This window comes from Dicentrarchus labrax, unplaced genomic scaffold, assembly GCF_905237075.1.
Source record: "Dicentrarchus labrax unplaced genomic scaffold, dlabrax2021, whole genome shotgun sequence".
In the NCBI taxonomy this organism is placed as follows: domain Eukaryota; kingdom Metazoa; phylum Chordata; class Actinopteri; family Moronidae; genus Dicentrarchus; species Dicentrarchus labrax.
Genome location: NW_026136715.1, coordinates 9,276,105 through 9,298,129, shown reverse-complemented (window position 1 = coordinate 9,298,129; position 22,025 = coordinate 9,276,105). Strand labels below are relative to the sequence as shown.

Sequence of the window (22,025 nt, the reverse complement as noted above, 5' to 3'; positions counted from 1 at the left end):
TCCTTTTCTCTTCCCTCCGTCCTCCTCCCTGTCAGCCTGTAAATGTCTTTCTATCCGTCTCCCAGCTCTCCTGTCAGTCTGCATTGTATTCTGTGCGGCAACCACAAAATGTCATAATGATAATCTTTCGAGAAAGTGCAGCATCCAGAGGAGCCAAGGTCTCAACAAATCAACAATACACCACACACGCACATACACAAATCCGCACACACCGCACATCAGCCAGTGAACACTTATTGCAGTCGTGCCGTTATTTCCCGCGGACACATTAAAAAAAAAGGAAAAACAACAGAAAGAAATGTTGCCTAAACTCAGGCTGCGGGCCAAGCCGGAGCCATCGCTGGTTAACTGATTAGCTCAGTAATTGCGGTGGAAATGCCAGTCTGAGGTTGATATAAAAGTGCAAAGGCACATCCAGGAAATACTAATCAGTCTCCCGGCTGTTCTCCCAGGAGGCTGCTGTTGTTGTTGTGAATGCCACTGCCTCCTGCAACAACACTTTATCTGTTTGGTGTAGGTTTGTGTTTCCGTGGTCGAGACAACCTTCCTGCCTTTTAGAGGAAGGATGTTTATTGTGTGTTCATGATTGATTTAGTATCTTGAGTCAACGTTCATTTGTAGTTTAGTAGCATTTTACCTTTGACTTTAATTTGTTAATAGAGTGCTGCGGGAATGATTCCTAAAGCCCGGAAATTACTTAATTAATTATTTTAGCACTTCTGGTCTGATGCCTCGGAGTCAAGGGGTTTTTGGTTAGATGCCTGAAATAAGAGATTATCGCGTTTTGTTCTACGATATAAAATACGTCAGTAAATACCCCAATCTGTGAATTTTGAAGCTTCTACTTGCTAACAAGTCGCTAAATGAGACTACAGACGTATTCGGTCAGCACGGCGAACGCAGAGATCTACTGACTATTCCGTCTTTGCAACCTCGTTGTGTTCACTATTTGCAAACTACTCTAATTCAAACTTCTGAACTTGTACATTTTAATTACACAAATTGGAAGTTTAGTGGTGGTGACGTTGAAGTCATGTGACCGTGGTGTAGAACTAGGTCGTGTAGGCCTTTTTACTTCTGGTGATTAAATTTACACTTGAAAAATCCTAAAATTAGTGTTCGCTGCAGAGTTTACTTTCTGGAATAATCCAATGGAAAAATCCCACTGGATTTCCCATTTTTGTCCAAAGAACTTCCGGTTTGGCCTTCAAAAATACGTCATCATCCCTGCCGCACTCTATAAAACTGTGCTCCAGTGTGATGCATTTGTGCACCTAATCTTAGACAAGAAATTAGTATCTTCTGCTTTCCTCTAGCTTTTTACTCAGACAATAATAAAAACCTTTAATATGAGCCGAGTAAATTTGGGCAGGATGTTCCCGCATATTAAAATAAATGACTCATTAAAGCAGTGTCAGAGTAAGACATGCAGAGAGAGCCTTCCTTGTTCCCATCTCCCGCCGCTTTCTCCTTCCATTCAAAACCTCCTCATTATAACCCTCATTTTTGTTCTAAATAACATGCCTCCAGCTCATTTTCTTGTCTTCTCTCCCCTTTCTTTCATCTATTTGCCCTTGCCTCGTTCTGAGTGAGTTCATTCTGCACCGTGTTTCACACCTACAGTGACTACAATCTACATCCTCACCTGTCACTACAACTGCTCCCATCTGTCTTTTCTCACTTTGCCCTGCCCTGCGTCCATTTCTCCAACCTTGTCGCACACCGAGCCCCCGTCTGTCCCCGCACGGCTTTTTGTGGAGTTTACCCATAAGGAGAAGAAAAAAAAATAAATACATAAAAGCAGGTTGTTCTGAAAGACAGTTTGAGCTGAGTATAAAACCCAGCAGCTGCATCTCTCTCCTCCTCTGTGTGTTTGTCTCTGTCAGCGCTGTTTGTACTGTGGCAGGATTATTTGATTGTTTACAGGTTTTAGTGCTTGTCTGCTATCATTCAGCGGTGTTTACAGTGCATGTTCTCTCACAATGCAGGATGGCTGCTTGTGTGTTTGTGCATTCCTGTGCATCTGACTGGATAACCTATTTTAACCACAAAAGTGTTCCTAATGTTTCCCTTAAATTCCTGTTACGTAGCTTCATTTTTTTCCACTCTGTTTAACAATATCTCATATATTCTGCCTCTGCGTGTTTCTGTGCTTCATTAAAGCAATATCACATTCCTACTGAGTGAAATATTAAAATCCAATGTGTCATGTTTTCATGGCTGCACAGTTACATCAAATGAAAAAAGTTGTGATTGAGACTCAGTCTGACATGGTAACCGTGGAAACGTTCGATCCTGATGTGAATTTAACATAAACTTCAGTGTGTCCAAACAATAACCGCCTGCGCATCACGACAGTCCTGTCAAAGATTCGAATCATCTTGATCCATACAAAGACACTGCACAGTGGTGGAAGAACACTCAAGTAAAAGTACTGATACAACAATGTAAAAATACTACATTATAAGCAGAAGTCCTGCATTCAAAACCCCACTTAAAAGGTCCAGTGTGTAACATTTAATACTATTGACAGTGTATTCGAATATAATATTCATAAGTATGTTTTTATTAGTGTATAATCACCTGAATATAGGATTCGTTGTTTGTCCTGCAAGATTCTCATACACACTTGAATACAGCTCAGCCCTCCAAGCGTGTAGGAGAAACTACAAAGGCCAAGAAACATGTGAAAGGGCTACAAGTCGGAGTTGAACCCTGGCACACAGGGCACAAGCTCTACCAGGTGAGCTATCAGGGCGCCCTTTATATTATAATTCTGACAATAGCTCATCCTAAATGTTACAAACTGGACCATTAAGTAAAAGTACAGAAGTATCATCAGCAAAATGTGCTTGAAGTCACAGTAAAAGTACTGATATAGCAGAAAAGTGCCACCAGTGACTGATGTATTATCATATATTTCATATTAATAATGACGCATCAATGCGTAGAAAGTATTTTACGGTTGCAGCTGGAGGTGGAGATAGTTTTAACTACTTTATATACAGTTAGGTAGTGTAGTCCATTGGTTCCCAATTTAGGAGACTTATGAGATGATTAATGAGCGAGAAGGGAAGAACAGTTCAGATTTTTTCATGCTTTTTTGTGAAATATTTGGATACTTTAACCTTTTTGGGACTAAAACAGGTATATAAGTAAATCCATCTGAGAGGAAAAATGTCTCATGCTGCTAACAACTCATAGACATTTGAAACGTGACAAGGATCCCTGACTACACACTGCTTTTTTGTAAGCACTCACAATCCAAAAAGGTTGTGAAAAGGTAGTTTAATCTATAACAACACACTGTTTTTCTTAATGTAAAACATTAATATGAAAAGTAATTAGCTGTCAGATAAATATAATGTAGTAAAAAGAACAATGTTTCCCTCTGAAATGTAGTAGAATAGAAGAATAAAGTAGCATAAAATGAAAATACTTGGGTAAAGGACGAGTACAGTACGATGACTATCCAGCTCTCTCTTTCACAACAGAGGCTTTTGTGTCTCCCAGCCAACCTCTGGAAACACACAATTAGCCTGATTTGGGGTCAGGCGAGTACAGAGGAGCTCAGGAGTCTGAACTGCGGCATCATTCCTCCTCAGTCTCCTCCTCCTAAACTCCATCCAGCAGTCTGAGTCACAGCTAGCAGCTTGCCAGCCTGCCTCCAGCCCACACAGAGCCCAGCCCTCAAGTCACCTGCACTAATCCTCAGGATAAATAAACCATGTGCAGAGCAGTGCAGCCAACCCGGGCTATTTTCAGCCCCGCTGTGCTTTTCTTCCCCCCCTCCCCTCTCCTTCTTCCTCGGTCCGAAATGTCTTGATAAAAAGCGTTTCCTCCTCTCAGGCCTGGGCAAATAGAGCATGCTCGAGCAGCATTACTGATCCGTCTAGAAACCAGCTGGAGTCATGGAGACGCTGTGTGGCTGTCCGCCCTTTAACAACATGGGAGAAGATATCTCGGGGTTTTAAGATGAGCGGATTTGCTTGGGGTTATTAAAATGGGCGTTACAGTTGAAGCACTGAAAAGAATGATTGGGCTATTAGTATGCTAAAACAACTGGTGATGTTTTGAAGCTCAGTGATCACAGATGATCAATCTCCCACTGAAAGCTGATTTTTTTGTCTCCCCTGAGGCAAAACTGCACCCCTCCTTCCTTTCATTCTTCCTTCTCTTTTACCTGCACTTAATGATGCCCTAAAATTCCCCCTTACTCGTCCTTAAAACCCTCTGTGGGTCAGTTTCTATGGTCTCAGGGGCTTGGGTTCTCTAATGGCATGAAACAAAAGAGTTTTTCTGCAATAGGGGAGAAACAAAGTAAGTGATAAAGAGACAGAAATGGAGAAGAGAGGTAGAGAAAAAGACAGACAAGTGTGTCTCGTTCCACCTGTTTTTATGCGCATTAAAAAACTAGAAGTTTACTGTTTTTACACTTGGCTGGTGGAAAAATTGGTGTATCAATAAAACTGTGACTACTTTAAATCCAATGGAAACAGGCTAACAAATCATAACGTACATGAAGCGTTTGACTTAAGTGTCACTCGTAACTGACGACTGTAGATGAAAACATCTGTGTGAAACCATGAAGGATGTAACCTTCCTCAAATTATTAAATGAAACGAACATATGTGTCATATTTCCATAATGTTTTCTACATTGCACTCTTTTAATTGCGTAATCTCATTTCATTTCATACACCCTCTTCTTCTACAGTGGTTTAGTGGAACCTGTCGGGAGAATCAGCTGTTTATCTCGATGAACCAAGTATTTGGATTGACAACTGAGTTCTTCTCTGAGTTCTTTTGGGGTTTTAAACACGATAACTGAAGTGATATGAGGGAGGTTGGCAGGCTTGTCATTTAACATGGCTTTAAAATTGTATGCATGATGATATACGAGGGTTTAATCAGCGGGGATGTAAGGGAGGTGAGTGTTTATTAAAGTTCCTGCTTTAAAACACGCTCGATAAAGTTGCACATGAGCTCTCCTGCTGCGTTTGCCAGTTTCGCTGCTGACGGAGACTCTCCATTATGAGACCTGAGTATTCACCTGCTGATCTGGGTAATGTGGTTACTCTGGCCCCTCAATCAGTCTTTGGAGGTGGTCAGCACTAAATGCCCCTCGTTCAGCACTGTGGGGTGGATATTAATCTAATCCTCAAAGTGTGTTAATATGTTTATCACAGTGCTGTTGTGGGAATTCTTTTAAGAAGCAGTTTAAGTGATTTACTGTGTTCTTAATATTTCCACTTATCTTCTCTTCTTCAATATTTTCTTTTAGTTTTTGGGGTTTTTTAACCCAGGGCTCCTGAGTCTGGGAGTGATGGGAGCAAAGAGAACAAAGGAAAGGGCATAAGAGTGAGGGAGGGAAAGGGAGATAGAGAGAGAGAGAGGAGAGAGCATGACATGAAAACATAATGAGGATTGTCATGCCCATGGGGGTTGATGTGAGGAATGCACTGCGCAGGGGTTGAGACGAAGGAGGAATACAGAAAATTGCTTAAGAAAGGAGGGAGAGAGAGTAAAAAAAATGAGGATAAACACTGTGACCGAGGGGTGACATAACTTTGCTAGCTCAGCGCAGGAGGATGTGACAGGTTCAGGAGCCAGGATGTGGAGCGCAGCTGTGCTGACCCACAAGCCGCTGGCCGCTGCGGGTGGTGGCTGTGCCTCATCTCTGTCGCTTCAGGCCACAAAAACCCCGAGGAAATGCAAGCCTAAGTATATTCTTGCCAAGAGAAAGATGGGCTGCCTCCACCCCCCCGTCACAAGAGTCTGGTTCTTTTCCAGCTCCCAGCTCGACCACAGTTGTCAGAGATATCTGGGCTCATTGTCACCCTCTGGGTTGCTTTTAGAGAGTTCAAGAAGAAAATCACTACATGAGCTATACAGACGTACTGTATACTGGATGCGTTTGCAACCGCAATGAAAATGTCACAGTGCAGAAATGAAACTGTATTTGAAATTTCAAGGGAGCACACTGGTGTTTTTGTATGTTTTATTCCATCCCTCGAGAGTATATTTCACATTACTGCAGACCACTTTCCAAAGCATACCATACATTTTAGATTTCCTACCATCCAGACGGCAATTGGATTCAGTTCATGCATACACAGTTTGAAAATCCACTCTCTGAAACTTGAAACCTGCTTGAGAAAAGTAATCCATCACCGCAAATGTGTAGTCCCCTTTTTGTATTTATGTATTGTGGTTATGCAACTGTGAGCAGTGACTGCTTTTAAAACTGCACAGCTTTGGGAAAAAGTCATTAGTAGTGTAATTAACATATACAGGATTTACAGCAAACAGGCTAAAACATGCATGACAGGTCTTTGAAGGGTTATATAACTGTATTTCTTCAACAGGCTTTCTTTACACATTTACAGCCACACAGCTTGCGACTGATAAAGGTGATACAATATGCAGCGATTCTCATACCACCAAGCTGTCTCTTCTCAGAGGCACAGCATGTTTTACATTTTGTCTACAAAATCTACAAATGCATGTTGCCTTCTTGAGACATGACAGCAGCGATCAGACCACAGGAATTATGACACAACTGTCACGACAGCAGTGTGCTGGGAGCTTCGCAAACACACATCTATTCCCCGGGTAGAGCTGTCAAAGCCTGAGTTTGACAAACAAAAAAGGGCCAAGCATCAGACCAAGGGAAGTGCTCGTCAGAGTGGGACTCGCTCTGTTCTGAGTTACTGGAGTTCACTGGTGAGTGGATTTTTAAATAAGCACAGTTTGCTGTCTACTTCAGAAATACCTCCGAGTCCAATTAGCAGAGATGATTCTCTTCCACTGCTGAGGAGCAGAGGGGGAGCGCAGGGCTCTTTCGATAACTGCCGGAGCCATTTATCTGTTTCTCATAGTGCTTCTCTGAGTGGAGGAACACAATAACTTTTCACACGAGCCTGATTGGTCTTCCTTTTTTACTGTCTTATAAAATTAAATCACTCAGCGATGGAATATCGTGTAAATATGATGGAAAAACAAAACATCAGCAGTTAGAAAAAAAACGATTCCGCCTCTCCCGCTTTGAAGCTGTAATGAGGTATAGTGTGTTACAACAAAAGTTTGACATTTTGGGTAATTTGCTTTCTGGGAGAGAGTTAGATGAGGAGATTAATACCTCTCTTATGTCTGTACATTGCATATGAAGCTACAGCCAGGAGCTGGTTAGCGCTTGCACTTGGGTTTTTGTACAGGTTAAACAAACAAGACGTAATTAGTGAGCTATACATAGAGCTGCTGGCTGATTTTGTTATCTTTGAGCAGAGCCAAGCCGGCGGGTTCTCCTCTGTTTTCAGACTTTGTGCTAAGCTAACCATCTCCTGGCAGTAGCTTCACATTTGCTGCACAGACACAAAAGGGTTATCAATCTTCTAACTCTCCGTTAGAAAGCATAAGAGAATTTCCCAGAATGTTTAACTATTCCTCAGAGTAGCTATAATTTATAGTGAGTTTCAGCTCATTGTTTAGCTGTCTGAGCTGCAACTTTCTGTTTTGATTAACTCTCACTGCTGCCATAATGTCAGCGCAGCAGTTTAACTTAAAAGGTGATGATATGTCAGTGTCCTGTTTAAGTCCCAAAGTTATTGCAGGTTTAAACATTTGAACAGGAAGAATAACAACTCATTAGGAGTTTAATTAAACTTAATTTTAAAATCTCTTTTGTGAACAACAGTTCAAACAAATACTGTATCTAATTCCCTTTTTGGGGCCAGCGTTCATCACGCTGGCTTATTATTGAACACTACCTCAGCAGAGGAGGAAATATTACCTGCGAAGATGCAGAAAAATGAATTGGTATATTTATGATTCTGTGACAGGAGATGACAAGGTATTGTCAACTTTCTGTGCGTGCCATCAAGTGTAAAAATCTACCCCTTAAGGCTCCAGTTGCTGAATCCCTCTTTTGTTTACCACATAATATGGTATGAAATTGTTTTCTAAAAAGAAGCGATGCTGTCAATTCATTTGAGTCCTGAATCTGCATTCTTATCACAAACAGAACTGAAATAGTTTCTTATCAGCCTCTTTTTTCTTCTTCTTATGATCTTTTCACAAAGAATAGTCAGTTGGGATATAGCTCTTTCCTTATTCATCAAGCACTTTGCAATGAAACAATGAAAAGATTAACAATGCAATGCATCAAAGACGGTCTTCAAAGGAAGTGCATTTTCCAGTTTTCTGGAGCTGTGCGGTGATGTAGATAACAAAGAGAAGTTGAGAGGAGAGAAATAAAGGCCTTAAACCTCTCCAGGGGAAACACCTCTCTGCTGCCACTATGTTCTGACCAGATGCAATTTCCTGAGCACCGCACTGCTCTTCAAAGAGAAGAGAAATTGCTCTATCACAGTAGACACAGTAAAGAGCTGAGTGGAGGTGGAGGGGGGGCAGTTCAAGAAACAGTATTGGACTTGTGAGCTACATAAATTAACTACAACATAAATTATCCATCCCCCTCAAATTAGACAAAAACATGGAAAGGTCAATAAGATGCTTGAGTGGGTGTGAGGACTAAACACACACACACACACACAAACACACACAAACACACACACACACACACACACACACACACACACTAAACAACTATTTACATGCTTAATACGAGGGCACTTCATATTCCAGTGCTAAAATGAATTATTGAGGCAGCACTAACTTAAGTGTTTGGAAGCATGTGCTCACACACGAATCCTGTCAGGGAAAAGTCATGATGCAATGTTTGGGTTTGGGAGGAGGGCGCTCTGCTCGGCCAACAACCGCTGCATCATTAAAGTGCCACAGAACAACAATCGTCACCTCTCAGTTCAAGGGTATGTTTGGTCGGGGGAATTTAATATTTTCTCCAACAAACTCATTAAAGGTCTTGTTGAAAGGTGGCCTTTTTCACAAAAGACATTTTGACTTACAATTCATTAACGGTGGCGCCTTTCTATTCAAGTGTCCCAGCCAGTGACCCTGAAACTGAATCAGCTAAATGGAATTCAGCCATTATTTTTTTTTATTATTTACACCTGAGCTTTTCCTGTGAAGTATCAAAATGTTGTGATAAAATACTTCTACTCCAATCCTGTAAATTAACTGCACTTATTTTCTAGTCTTCCAAACACACAAAGTGCTTTACACGTTACATTCACCCATTCACACATATTCATATGTTCACTATAACTATACTCACAATCTGATTCACACAGCATCTGGAACAACTTGAGGTTCAGTATCTTGACACTTCGACATACAGTGGGAGGAGCCGGGGATCGAACTGCCAACCTTCTGATTACTGAACAACCTGCTCTACCTCCTGTAAACCTCTCTAAACTACAGGATGTAATGTATGTATTCATAACAGAGAATAATAGATTAATCCAGTACATACACTCACCCCAAACTCACAGCAAGTGGATCAGCAGCAGTTACACACATTTATGTCCATTACTGACATATCTGCTAAAGAAAACATTTCCTCATAAATAATAACAAACGCTACTCTACTACATGCTACGCACCAGGGTTACTTCTTTTCTCCTGTGTAATGCTACCTCGCTGCTATGGCAACACAATAAGAAAGTAAACTACATTCAAAAGCTGTATACACTACACCAGCCACAACATTATGACCACTGACAGGTGACGTGAATAACTATCTGGTTATCATGGCACCTGTCAGTGTGGGTGGGATATATTCAGCGGGGGAACAGTTTGTCCTCAGAGTTGATGTGTTAGAAGCAGCAAAAATGGGCAGCGTGAGGATTTGGGCGACTGAGCAGTCCAAGGAAGGAAAAGCAAGGAGTTTGTGGTGCTGTTGAACTGTATTGAACCCTCACTAATATCAATGGGGTGGACAAAATAATAGAAACTGCCGACAGTCAGTCTATATATGCAGAACTAATGAGTCTACTCCATGTAGAGGTGTAAATTATGAATGAGTTGCGCACTCAAATGGTTTTGTTTAGCTCAGTTAAAAGATTCCATGTCATTGATTATGCGGTTTGTTCACATTTTTCTAAACTTAGTGGTTGCCTCAGAGCTGATTCTGTAGGAGTGTAAGAAAATATTTATACACTTGATAATTGCAATTTTGTTGTGATATTACACTGATTCTCAAAAACACTGTAGATGTTGAGTATTCAACTCAATTCTGATTGGCTGCTGGCTGCCCATTAATACCTGATGTAGTCCATTACCTACCAATGTAGTTCCAGTGAAACTATATTAATCCGCTGGAACGACATAATTAACTTTTTCAGCAGTTTGAGCTACAGTAGCTCGTCTGTTGGATCGGACCACACGGGCCAGCCTTCGCTCCCCACTTGCATCAATGAGCCTTGGCCGCTACGAGTGCTGTCTACAAGGTTAATAGCAAAGCAGCAAATTATTTGTAACAGGTTTTTTTTTGGACAGTTGTCCCTTTATTTATTGTTTCGGTGGGTTTGAGCTTTTAATGAGAAAGTTATCTACTGTTAGAGTTGTGGCTGTACTGATAACGGCGTTCTCAGTTACCAGTGAGGAGGGCTCCACTGATAAAAGTTACTGATTCTTTCAGGGACAACAGTGACTCAGTATAATCAGTTCACTTTGAAGATCCAGTGTTAAAGATTTATTTGTACATGTGTGAACAGCTCTACTCCACAGAGCTTATTGAGAGTTATTATTATTACTATAGAAGTTAACATCAGGGTGTAACTGTACAACTTCTTAACTATAAGAGGCACTACAGAAGGTGTATTTCACTACCTTCAATCAGAGTAATTTATAAAGTAAACATGAGTGCAAAGAGCCACAATCTCCTTCAATATTAAGGCTGAATTGAGCTACAACCAATAAGCCCTGATCAGAAGACATCAGATACCTAGAGCTGATACAGAGCTGTGGTAGCTCTCTTATGTAGGCAGGTGTCTGACCCTGCAGAGCTCTCAAAGTGATCCTTAAATCCTGAACTGAATTCTAAATTTAAAGGAGGAGCCATTGTAAAGAAACCAAAACACATCAGAGTTCCTATTGTTACCAGAGACATCTAATAATTGAGGTGATAGACTAATCTCTCATCACTTCAGACTGCATGCAGGGACATAAAAAAGGCGTCCAATTGTTTCTCTTTCTCTTTCTCTTAGTTGGAAAAATTGTAAAATTGCCCATAAGCAGAAATATCACTTCAAAGCTACTTCAGTGCAGCTGCTGCAGTAAATGGCAGCGTGTAGAGCTCCTCTTTGGTGTCATTGTGTATGAATGTGTGTATTAATGTTCCCATACCAAAAATAAAATCTCTCGGCCGGCATTTACCAGCTTGTTCTTAGTCACCTCTCCTGGTTGTGTGAGAACTGAGTGACGCCACACAGTTCACACACACACACACACACACACACACACACACACACACACACACACACACACACACAACAAGTTATTGATTACTTAATGAATAAAATGTACAAGAGGATCCACAACTTCTTCCACAGCTGTCCATGGAAGATAAACGGGAATCTTCTTGTGGGGGAAAGAAAAAAAAAAACTACCATTAAACTTAATCTAATTTATTCAGTGAGGCTGCTGTGTGCAGTGATCAATGTTCAGCTCGAAATTAAAAACCACATCCAATGCCAGTGACCATTGGCAACAGTGTCTGGGTGCGCCAGCAGCAACAGCAGGGTTTTATGGCAGAGACAGGGAGCTGTACTTATTGCTGCGGGGAAAACGTAGTACAACATCAGTCAGACAGTCAGACGCACATATATAATGTCAGTAGGCTTTTCTCTGACCAGCTCCACTGCATTATTCTTCTCTTGCATTATTATTCTTCTCCACGAGGGTTTAATTTCAAAGGACGCTGCCTCTCCCTGGTTTTGAAGTTGCAAATGATAATGATACAAAGATGAAAAGGTAGATGTAAACATTTACACAGAGCTATGGGGAATCGGCTAAATAAATAAAAGCTTCAAAACAATGTTTGATCGTAAATTTTAACAAGGACTTGTCGGCACAGATTCAAAACATATTTTATGGGCAGAGCGATATCAACACACGCCAACGTTGTCTTCATAAAACAAGAAACAAGAAAAATCAATCACGGAACTGTAAATCTAACTTTGTATTGTAAATGTCCGCCCGTGCTCCCGGGAATAAAAAGGCATAGGCTACATGTTCACACAAAAACATGTACTGTGACAAGGTTTCGATTCGAACCGGCTGCAGAAAAACACACAGCAGGTATCCTTAGGTCAGAAAACTACATGTATTTCCCTTCAATTCACTCAGAGGTTTGCTCTTTCTTTGCTGTGGGGGTTCATCATTCTTTAACTCACTATAAATAGATAATCCTATGATTTATACAGAGCGTGTTGTCTGCACTCTCACACCAACTGAAACGCACTGTGTGTTTGAAAAATCACCTTTCTTTTAAAAAGGACGAGCCTGGTGATGTTTTGTTTTTTTCTTAATGTAAAGAAAAAAGGAGACAATGTGTTAGTCCGTCTCACAATACAAACATTTGGTAATAGTTTCCTAAAATAGCTGTAATTTCTGACAAGCAACTTAAATAGGATTAAATAGTGCATTTGTTGGGAACTATTTCCAGCAGCGTATCTGGTTCCCTAGTGAGTATTTATGGCAGCAGCCTGGAGGACTGGATGCGGGATTGATTCAAAATAAATTACAGTATGTTCATGGTGGTTAATTTAGCTAAGACATCTTTTATATATATATATAAATATTCTCTTGATTTGTCTTGACTTAAGTGCTTATTTGGTAAAAAAAACCCATACTCATTACCAAGAACCCCCTAAATGTTGGCAGACCAACATTGTTAACCGTCCAACGTTACTCCAGTCTATTCAATACTTTGTGTCGTGATGTGAACTCACAATCCAGTCTCTAAACGCTTCCGTAGAGACTGAGGACTTTCTCCTGGCTTTCGTTGCTAAAATTGTGTGGAAACAATTAAAGAAATAAAATAACCCTGCATCATAGAACAGATCCAAAGTCTGTAGTGTGCTTGTAAACACTATCGTACAATAAACGTTGCTCTGGAGATACATTTTTACTGTTTTAAAAAGCTCTCTCCATGTTAAAAAATGATTTGCTATATCTCCAGTTTGCTTCACTACGGGGGGAGAACCGGGGGAGAGCACTGTTTCAGCTTTGTTAGGAGCCGTTTTACTTTTGCAGCCATTCAAGCAATTTGGAAATCCCCAGACAATTGGTAGGCACTCAGATCAAACACAATACAGCTGTTGGTGAGACAGCAGATGTTGAAATAAGCATAAAGTGGTGCTATTATTAGTAAGACAGGCTAACTAGCTTCATCTTTGTAGAACACAAACTCAACAGCATGTCGGGTCATCCTACATGTTGAATGCTGTATAGGGACAGATTTCCTAAATCGCTAACAGTAGATAACCAACAATAGCGTGAGTTCAGCCAGACACAACAGCGATCCCCTGACTCTACAGCTTGTTTACTGGATGCACTCCTTCAAGTTATATGACTAATTTAGCATTGTAAAATGTGTTGCATCTTCTTTTCAATAGAATTTCACTCACTCACACAGAGGATATGTTGATATTAATGACCGATATTTATGTGGATCTCTCATGAATTGGAGACACAGCGAGCAGCAGCACTGACCTACAGAGAGAGGGCAGCAGTGAGCCACTAAACCTGAACTACTGGATGGAGTCACTCATTATCTTATTCACATGGACTTGTTGAGAAAATAAATAAAAGTCTTGTATCAGCATTAGTGAGCTTTACAGGGCTTTGACCATGGCAGTTGACAACGCGTCTCCTAGCAACGGCAGTTCACAAATATCAGTCAACTGTTGCCGTGGGAAACACCACCCAGAGGTCTGAGGCTTAGATACTGTTATCCAACAAAAAAATATCCAAATAAATTTTTTTAACAATGTGCACAATATTTGCTGTATCATTATATTTATAGGTTTATATTTCCTTAAATGAAGAGTAAGTTCAAATTGTAGTTTAAAAACTAGACTAGACAAGTAATAAGAGGAATACAATACATCCTGTTAGCAGGATATTGTCAGTTTTGGTCTTGATTTGTAGACAATAACAAAAGAATATCACTAGATATATCCCTTAGTTGTGATCGGATCAGATCTTCTTGGGAGACAGCTTACCACTTTGAAGTCCTCCGCTCTGCACTCGGTGCCGTGGAAGTGGCAGGAGAGCAGCATGTCGTTGATGTCGTGACCTGTGCGGTCGTAGAATTCTCTCATGTTGAATGGTCGCGGTTTGAAATTGTGGAAGTCGGCTTTCACCTTTAGGCTCTCCAGAACGCTCTCCTCCACGAGATGTATGTCCCTGATCTCATACCTGGAAAAACAGACAGAAAGAGAGAGGTTGAAGAAACATTTCACACTAATTTCGTGGTGCGGCTTTATGAATTTCCTTGAACGCCTTCCCAGTGAATAATCACTGCCTGATGATAAACGCGACTTCAGCCTTGAAACATTTTTTTTGCACAGTTCAAGAAGGTTTATGACTCTTTAGCTGTGAACTTTTGCTCAGTTCAACCAAAGCTAAAAATAATAGAGTGCAGAATGAATCAAAAGAGACAGAAAACAGACAGTAAAAATGTATGAGATAGTCCTGAACATCTTCTGGCCCTGAACTGATAGCACTACCAGAGTGTAACGCTTTATTGTACAGTACATAATAAAGTTCAGACAAGAGCTGTATGGGCTCATAAAGCCAGTCGTCCATCCACTGTCGATGCAGTAGCTTCAGGCTACACAGGCTCACTTATCTCGATCCAAACCTGGAGGAAAAAAATGTGTTTGTGTTTATGTTGATTGGATCGTTTTGGCCGTGAGAATTCAGAAAAATAAATCTGACTGAAATGTTAGGGGTACGGCTGACTTTGAGTGAATTCACTTATTACAAGTATCCCTGCTCATTATTTCTGTCACAGTCCGTGAATTCTTCCTGTCACTTCTTTCAAAACAAGAAAGATACATTTCCACAAACTAAAGGATGCTTTACTTTGATCCCACATATTAAAAAAAAGAGTAAATAAGACGCTGCAGCATTAGATGACCTTTTTCATGTTTGTTTTTTATCATTAGAGAGTTTTAGCGTGGGATGGCAGTGTCAGTCAGTCAGTCCACCAATTTGGTCTACACCTAATATCTCAACAACTACTTGAAGGATTGCCATGAAGTTTGGTCCAGACATTCATGGTCTGTAGAGGATGGAGAGAGGATGATCTCTTGGCTTTTCATCTAGAACCATCCTGAGAAATATTAAAACTCCTACTAGCACAAAATAAAGCACAAAAACTCAGCCTTTTTCCCCCCACAGACGATGTTTTCTAATGAGTTTCGTTAAGTACCAATACAATTATTGAATGATTTGTCTTGTAATTTGGTGCAGACACTTGTTTGATGATGGCCAAAAACACGATCATCAGGTCAGAATTTGTATTTGTCCAGTATATTTTGATCTATGACCAAATAACTGAAAAACTAATGAAATTCCCATCAGCCTCTGCTGTACACTGACATAAAGCATCATCACCTTTTAAGCCAAAATGGCAAACTTGATATCAAACAGTTGCTTATTTACATATTCGGCAGTTACGGAACAACTTTGTAATTTATTCATTTAGGTTTAAGCGTAATATTCACTCTCTTTTAGCTGTTTATGGATGATCACTTCCTAAATGCTTCAACAACTAGCAGTAGTCGCTAACGTTGTCTGCTGTTTTGTGCTGAACAGGTCGTGTGCAATGGCCATTTAGAGGTTTTTTTTGCTGTTTGTGTATCATAGACGTTTTTCACAGCAGCTATTTTGACATGAAAATAGGGTGACAGGTGTTAGTAATGATACTAATTCAGGTTCAGTTCCATTTAGTGTAGCAGAGCCTTTCCAAGTGAGACACAACGTGCACAATCTGTTCCCAAATGGAGCAGATCCTCAATTAGTATCAGTGTGTTTACCCTACTATTTCATGTCAAAATGGCTGCTGTGAAAAAGAGCTATTGGAGATTCTTTACAAGCCGCTGTATGGTTTGATATTCAGTATCCATATTTAAGATATGCTGTGTGTCTGACTGTGTCCATTAGAGATGGAAAAGTCATATTTTTGATAAGATTTTATGGCTGTCTTTTTCCTGGACCTGTGAAGTGATACGATGTTCTGAATGCATTAGATTTGTTCAGTGAAATGAGCAATGGATGTCTCCTCATTTTTCATTATATACTTATCACTAACAGTAATGTCTCGACCATTTCCTTGCATAGTAATATCTCGTGTAAGTGATATCTTCACATTATTAATAGCTTGGTATTCAGTTACATTTCTGTGATATTTCATTTTGTTCTTTTTGTGTGTGTGTGTGACTACATTAAGAATAAAGGCCCGCGAGTAACAGAGTGGGGAGCCAGACAACCCACATCACACCCGGCCTTATCGGGGGCACTGGGAAATTTCCTTTCATTTAATGGAGCTCACAAAAATCTGACCACGTTGCCTCGTATTAAAAGAGAGCAGAATAGCTGTAAATGCGCCCACTCTCTACCCTCACTGTGATCTCCCGCTGTGCTATTATTAAAAATGTCACCATTTTAATGGACTCACCAAAGAGCAGATTGCTTAGAGTTTTTTTTTTTTTTTCAGTACATTGCCTCAAACGAAATGCCTTTTGGAAATTTCTCATATGAATGCAGCCACTTTTATATGAAAATGGTCTTTTATTGATCTTTTGTGTAACATATTGATACACCCAATATATTTGTATGCATTACATGAACAAGAATGAGATTCAGTGGCATAAGACTTGAAACTAGGAGCAGTAATCCTTTTGTTTTTCATTTTTAAAGGGAAATTCAACATCTTCCAAACATTAAATCAATAATAACTAGCCTCATTCAGGATTAAAAATTAGCTCATAGATTTTTTTATGTGACACTGAGATTACATTAAGCCTCATTACAAATGGGGAGTGTTTTTGTTTGATTGAAAGAGAACTTAATTGAGGAGAGGCACGCGGTCGCTCCCCACTGTTTGTGTAGTGGACAAACCTGCCAAGAATGCACTTATGAGATAAAATCCCAGAAGAACAAGCCGGCGGGATCGACGAAGGCTGACACTTCAGCATGTGTGCAGCTTAAATATCATGCCACAAGACATTTCCCAGGCCAGTGACTCCAAACATGGGAAGTGGGTGGAGAACAGTCTTAAATGGATTTCATGCCCAGAGCGCTTTCATTTCTGGCCGGGGGTATAACAGCTAAGTGTGCCGTTGCATCGCCTCTCTACCTTGCCAAGAGAGGCAGGATAATGAGCGCTAAACCTACTTCAGAGTGTGAGAGTTGAGATGAGTACACGGGGAAGAAAACTCAGTGGGAAAATCTGCCCCCTTTATGCTTTGGTCTCCAACTTTGAAAAGACTTTCTTGTGACCCGCTACCTGGAAATGTGGGATGTGTTCATGTAAAAATATCCAGATGGCAAGTTCTGATTATCAGTCACAGCAGCGTCATAGAAAAATAAATACTAATTTTAGTGTTTAGTCTGAGATATTCATTAAAAATTTAGGAGAGAAGTTGGCTGTATACCCTCATAAAAGTAAAGCCGCCAGAGGGCTTTAGCACTGTATGCTGAGCCCTGTCCTTGATCACTTTAACTGACAGCCTGTCAGAGGATCAAATCATTGGAGATCTGAGCGGTTTTACACTTTCTAAAATCTTTTTCATCACTAGTCCACGCTCTCCTGAAATACTGTCCGCCACCACATGCGGTGAATGACACCATCTTGCTGATTTGTTTCATTATTGCAGCCTCTTTTGACATTTGGAACAATATTGCAACACCAGAGGGAAAGCAACATGTTTATCAAAAACAGCTTTCAAAAGCCAGGATTAGTCACAGTCTCCGCTCTGTGAGATGTTTCTTCATTCTCCTCTGATGCTTGGGCAGCCCTGTGCATGATCTTAATCACTGGAAATAGGCTATTTGTTCAACTGTTCTTTTCTTCTTGACTATGCAGAGAAGCAGAATCTCTGACAGCTCAGAAACAAAGTGAATTTAATGTGCTGGAGTTTTGTTTTTTTGCAGCTCTGTTGAGGTTTCGGAAACATGAGGATTTAAAAGAATAAATGACAAAAACACCCAGTGCATCTGCCATTTCACTTGTAATCAAAGGAAGCAGACTCTCTTCATGTATCCCTCATGTGCATACACTACATGCTGTTGCCAGCTCCAGTATCCAGAACCTTCAGCTGCACCAACAAGACGGCTGCTGTTCTCTGATTAAAATGCCTCAGTTAATTCAAGCCTGACAAGCCTGCTCTCCAAGCATTGAATGACTCAATAAGGTAGAAATTATTAGAACTGGATGAGAGAGACACAATTGCCAGTGATGGATGACGTTTTGAGATCCTTTTCTTAAAGCTCCCATCCAATTGAAAGTATTTTTTTCTTCTCGTTCCTACAGTTGGATGTTTGATCTTCACTGTGCAGAATGATGTATGTGCAGAGTTCGACACTAGAAGGATGTTTTTACATTCATCTCCTGAAAGTGGAAAGTTTCTCTGTGCTCATCAAAAACTGATTTTAAGGGGCGGGGCCTATGAGCAGGATTTGTGACATCATAAATACTTTTTGGAAGTCAATCCTGGTCCAGTATGAAAGTGTAATGTAGAAACTTGAAGCCAGCAGTGCACATACACTGAGAATGGACTTTACAGTGAAGTAGGAGACATCTTGTGTCCAGCAGGAAAACTTTAGAAATTAACAACGTATGCATTTTCATAGATTCTGGTATTTTTATTGAGATAGAAGGAGTAAATGCTATTTTTAAGGATTTCAACGTGGAAATTATACCTTTTTTTTTTGCGGAAAAGCCATATCAGGCACACATTATTGTTCCAAGCAGACTATTTGTATATGTTATAGCACTGTAAAAGTAGTAATACAGCTCTGAAGAAAAATACCCCATTAGAAGTAAAAGTCCTGCATTCAAAATGATAAGCCAAATGTACTTAAATGATCAAAATGTAGAAAAGTGGCCCCTGTGAGTATTATCGATGCAATAATGTATAAGCAGCCTTTTATATTTTCTATTATCTCTTGTTGAAGTGGAGCTAACCATTTTACATTTAAGGTAAATCTATCTAAATATTAATTAGCAAATCATGCAGTGACTACAGCTGACAGTAAATGTGATAGTGGAGTCAGAAAGTACAATATTTCACTTGTAACAGAGTAGAGGTAAAAAATGGAAATACTTTAAGTTGAATAAAAGTAGTTTTAGCAATATGAAACTAATTCATAATGACAAGCTGAAATGGGAAAGGGTGGAGAAATCATTTGATATAGCTATAAAATAAAAGCCACATGCAGTAGAAACAGGTATTCACTTATAGGCTTCATTTTGCACTTTTATGAATCTGATCATGCTGGTTACCTCTGGTTGAGCAGGGCCAACAGCTCCCCTGCGTGGTACAGGTCATTGCGCGTCACCCGGCTGAAGCGGAACGCGTTCAGGTTGCAAAAGGTGACCGCGGGGAACGTCATGATCGGGGTCGTGACCTCGTCCAGCTTGGTGACGTGCGGGTACTCGAGGTAGAAGTGGATCCGATCCACGCATACGTACAGCAAGAAGGTCAGAGAGCCCAAGAAAAACACGACCCACAGGCAGCGTTTGATGCAGAACCGCTCGTACGTGAAAATGTGAGAGATCCCGTGGAGGGTCGAGCTGTGCGCAAAAACTTCCAAGGGTGGAGGTTGATTCGTGTCCATTTCTTCGGTTTCTACTTTGAGATCCATTGCGACTGTGCAACAAGCTCGATCTTAAATGAGAGAGAGAAAAAAAACTGCTTCAAAAACACTCACTGTTGAGAGAAACTGAGCCGATATTCATTCACCTGTGGCATAAACTGTCCACCCGAACAGGTGCAAACGCGTAAATAGCCACTCTTGGACTTCGGGTTTGCCATCCCCCTCATTCAGACTGACGGAGAGAAAACATTTCGAGCATCCGCCGCTCTTCAGAAAAGTCCAACGAGCAGGATTTGTGTGCAGAAGTGATGCATTTCACATGAGCAAACGTGCGAAAGCGGGGTGACTCGAAAGCGTGCATAACCAAGATGTCAAGGCGACGGTCCATCAGCACTGCGCACAGCGATGTTCTGCAGCTTTCTCACTGGGTTGCAGGAATGCAAAGAATAATAAAAAGAAAGAAAGAAAGAAAGAAAGAAAGGTTGACAAAGAGTTTCATCAGCCTGCGAATCCGCTGGTCGATCAGCTATAAGTCCACTGAAGCACACATCATTCCTGCACGCCAACCCAGAGAGGAAGACTGAAGAGAGAGAGACAGAGAGAGAGAGAGAGAGAGAGAGAGAGAGAAATCCTTCTGACACTTCAGCTCATTTATTAAGAGTTCCTCTGTAGCTGCGCTTTACGCACGTCCGTCGATTCATTATTTTTTTCGGGTTAAGTCAGGAGGTTTTTGTTTTTCCTCTAGTCAAAAAGCTGAAAAACGTGTTTGGGAGTCAGACGGTTGGTTATTGTGGTCGGTGGTGAGGAGTCGTGAGCTTTCCTCCGCTCTTGTTGGTGTCTGCCTGGCAGCAGCGGGAGAGCAGAGGAGAGGAGAGGAGAGGAGAGGAGAGGAGAGGAGAGACTGACGCTCTGCTGTTCACCTGTGAGTTACTGTAGTTTCACATCTTCACTACACAAGACCGCAGAGAGAGAGAGAGAGAGAGAGGGAGAGAGAGAGAGAGAGAGAGAGAGAGAGAGAGAGAGAGAGAGGGGGGAGAGAGAGAGAGAGAGAGAGAGAGGGAGGGAGAGAGAGAGAGGAGAGAGAGAGAGAGAGAGAGAGAGAGAGAGAGAGAAAGGCTCCTTTGGGGACTTATAGTGTAGCCTTAAAATGTCCTATTTAGAAAAAAGCCTCTTTCTGCAATGGATAGATGAATATAAAGGTTTAAAATAATCCAATTTATAAGCAAAGAACAAGAAAAGAACACCACTGGTCATCAGTGTTGGGCTAGTTACTTAAAAAATGCAATATACTACTCTTTTCAAATGTAATATTTTTACATTTTACACTTATTACTTCCTGCTAACAGTAATTAGTTACACTACTAGTTATATTATTTTTCTGTCCTTTCTCCCCTAAAATTCATTACAATGATTAAGATCCAGTTTTGTTTGTTCAAATCAAAGCAATGGAATATTTCCAGCTGCTGAATATAAGAGTTTCCATCGTACAAACTAGTTTCCTCCACGAATACAAACACAAATCCAACGATGGGATTGGATTGTTGGATTTCAAATTTGATTAATCTAATCAGAGAAGAGGAAGAGGAAGAAAATTGGGCCAGGTATTAAAGAGGGACAACAGTAATTTAGTATTACACTTCTGTTAAATTTGGGGTCTCACAGGGGACAGATTAAAGAAAACTGAAGCTGCTGAGAGACTAAAATCAGGAAATATTCACATTTGAGAAGCTGGAAGCAAAATATTTTTGGGGCATTTTTGTTTACATTAACAGAATTTGATGATTAATTTTCTAACATTTGACTAATCAAATCAAATTAATGTTTTTACAGTATAGTGCAGTGGTTCCCAACCTTTTTCCTCACAGGACTTCTTTTCTATCATTGAGTAAACTGTGGATCCGACTGACAAGTGACTTATTTTATGGATATTTGGTATTATATTCAATGAATAACAATAACAGTAGAATAATAGTAAATTGTGAACACAATAACTGCAGGAAGGTTGTGTAAAACGAGTGATTTTAATGAATTTTGAGCAGATTATTTCATGTGAATACTCAGAAATTAGTTTTCCTGATGTTTTAATAAAATTCTCTGTCTGGATTATGTATTTTACTTAATAGTGTATTTGACAAATTCAGTGTTACCAGAAAGTGAAGGCTCTATATATAACTGGTGTTCAGCTATCTAAACTTTAAAATCAAGAAAGCCCTGTGACCCCCCGTTAAGCTCTGGTGACCCCTAGTGGTGGACCTGACCCCGAGGTAGAGG

The 22,025-nt window shown here is 40.4% G+C and overlaps 1 protein-coding gene across 1 annotated transcript in view; it reads right to left on the bottom strand.

Annotated features, from left to right (window-relative positions):
- Positions 1–19,850, bottom strand: part of LOC127376782 (acid-sensing ion channel 1-like) — a 47,428-nt gene extending 27,578 nt beyond the window's left edge. Inside the window, exons 1-2 of the mRNA XM_051424032.1 lie at positions 19,441–19,850; positions 14,150–14,345 (exon numbers count right to left, since the gene is read on the bottom strand). Coding sequence (XP_051279992.1) covers positions 14,150–14,345; positions 19,441–19,802 — 558 coding nt within the window. The 5' untranslated portion in view covers positions 19,803–19,850. The remainder of the gene's footprint in view (positions 1–14,149; positions 14,346–19,440) is intronic.
- Between the last annotated feature and the right edge of the window lie 2,175 nt (positions 19,851–22,025).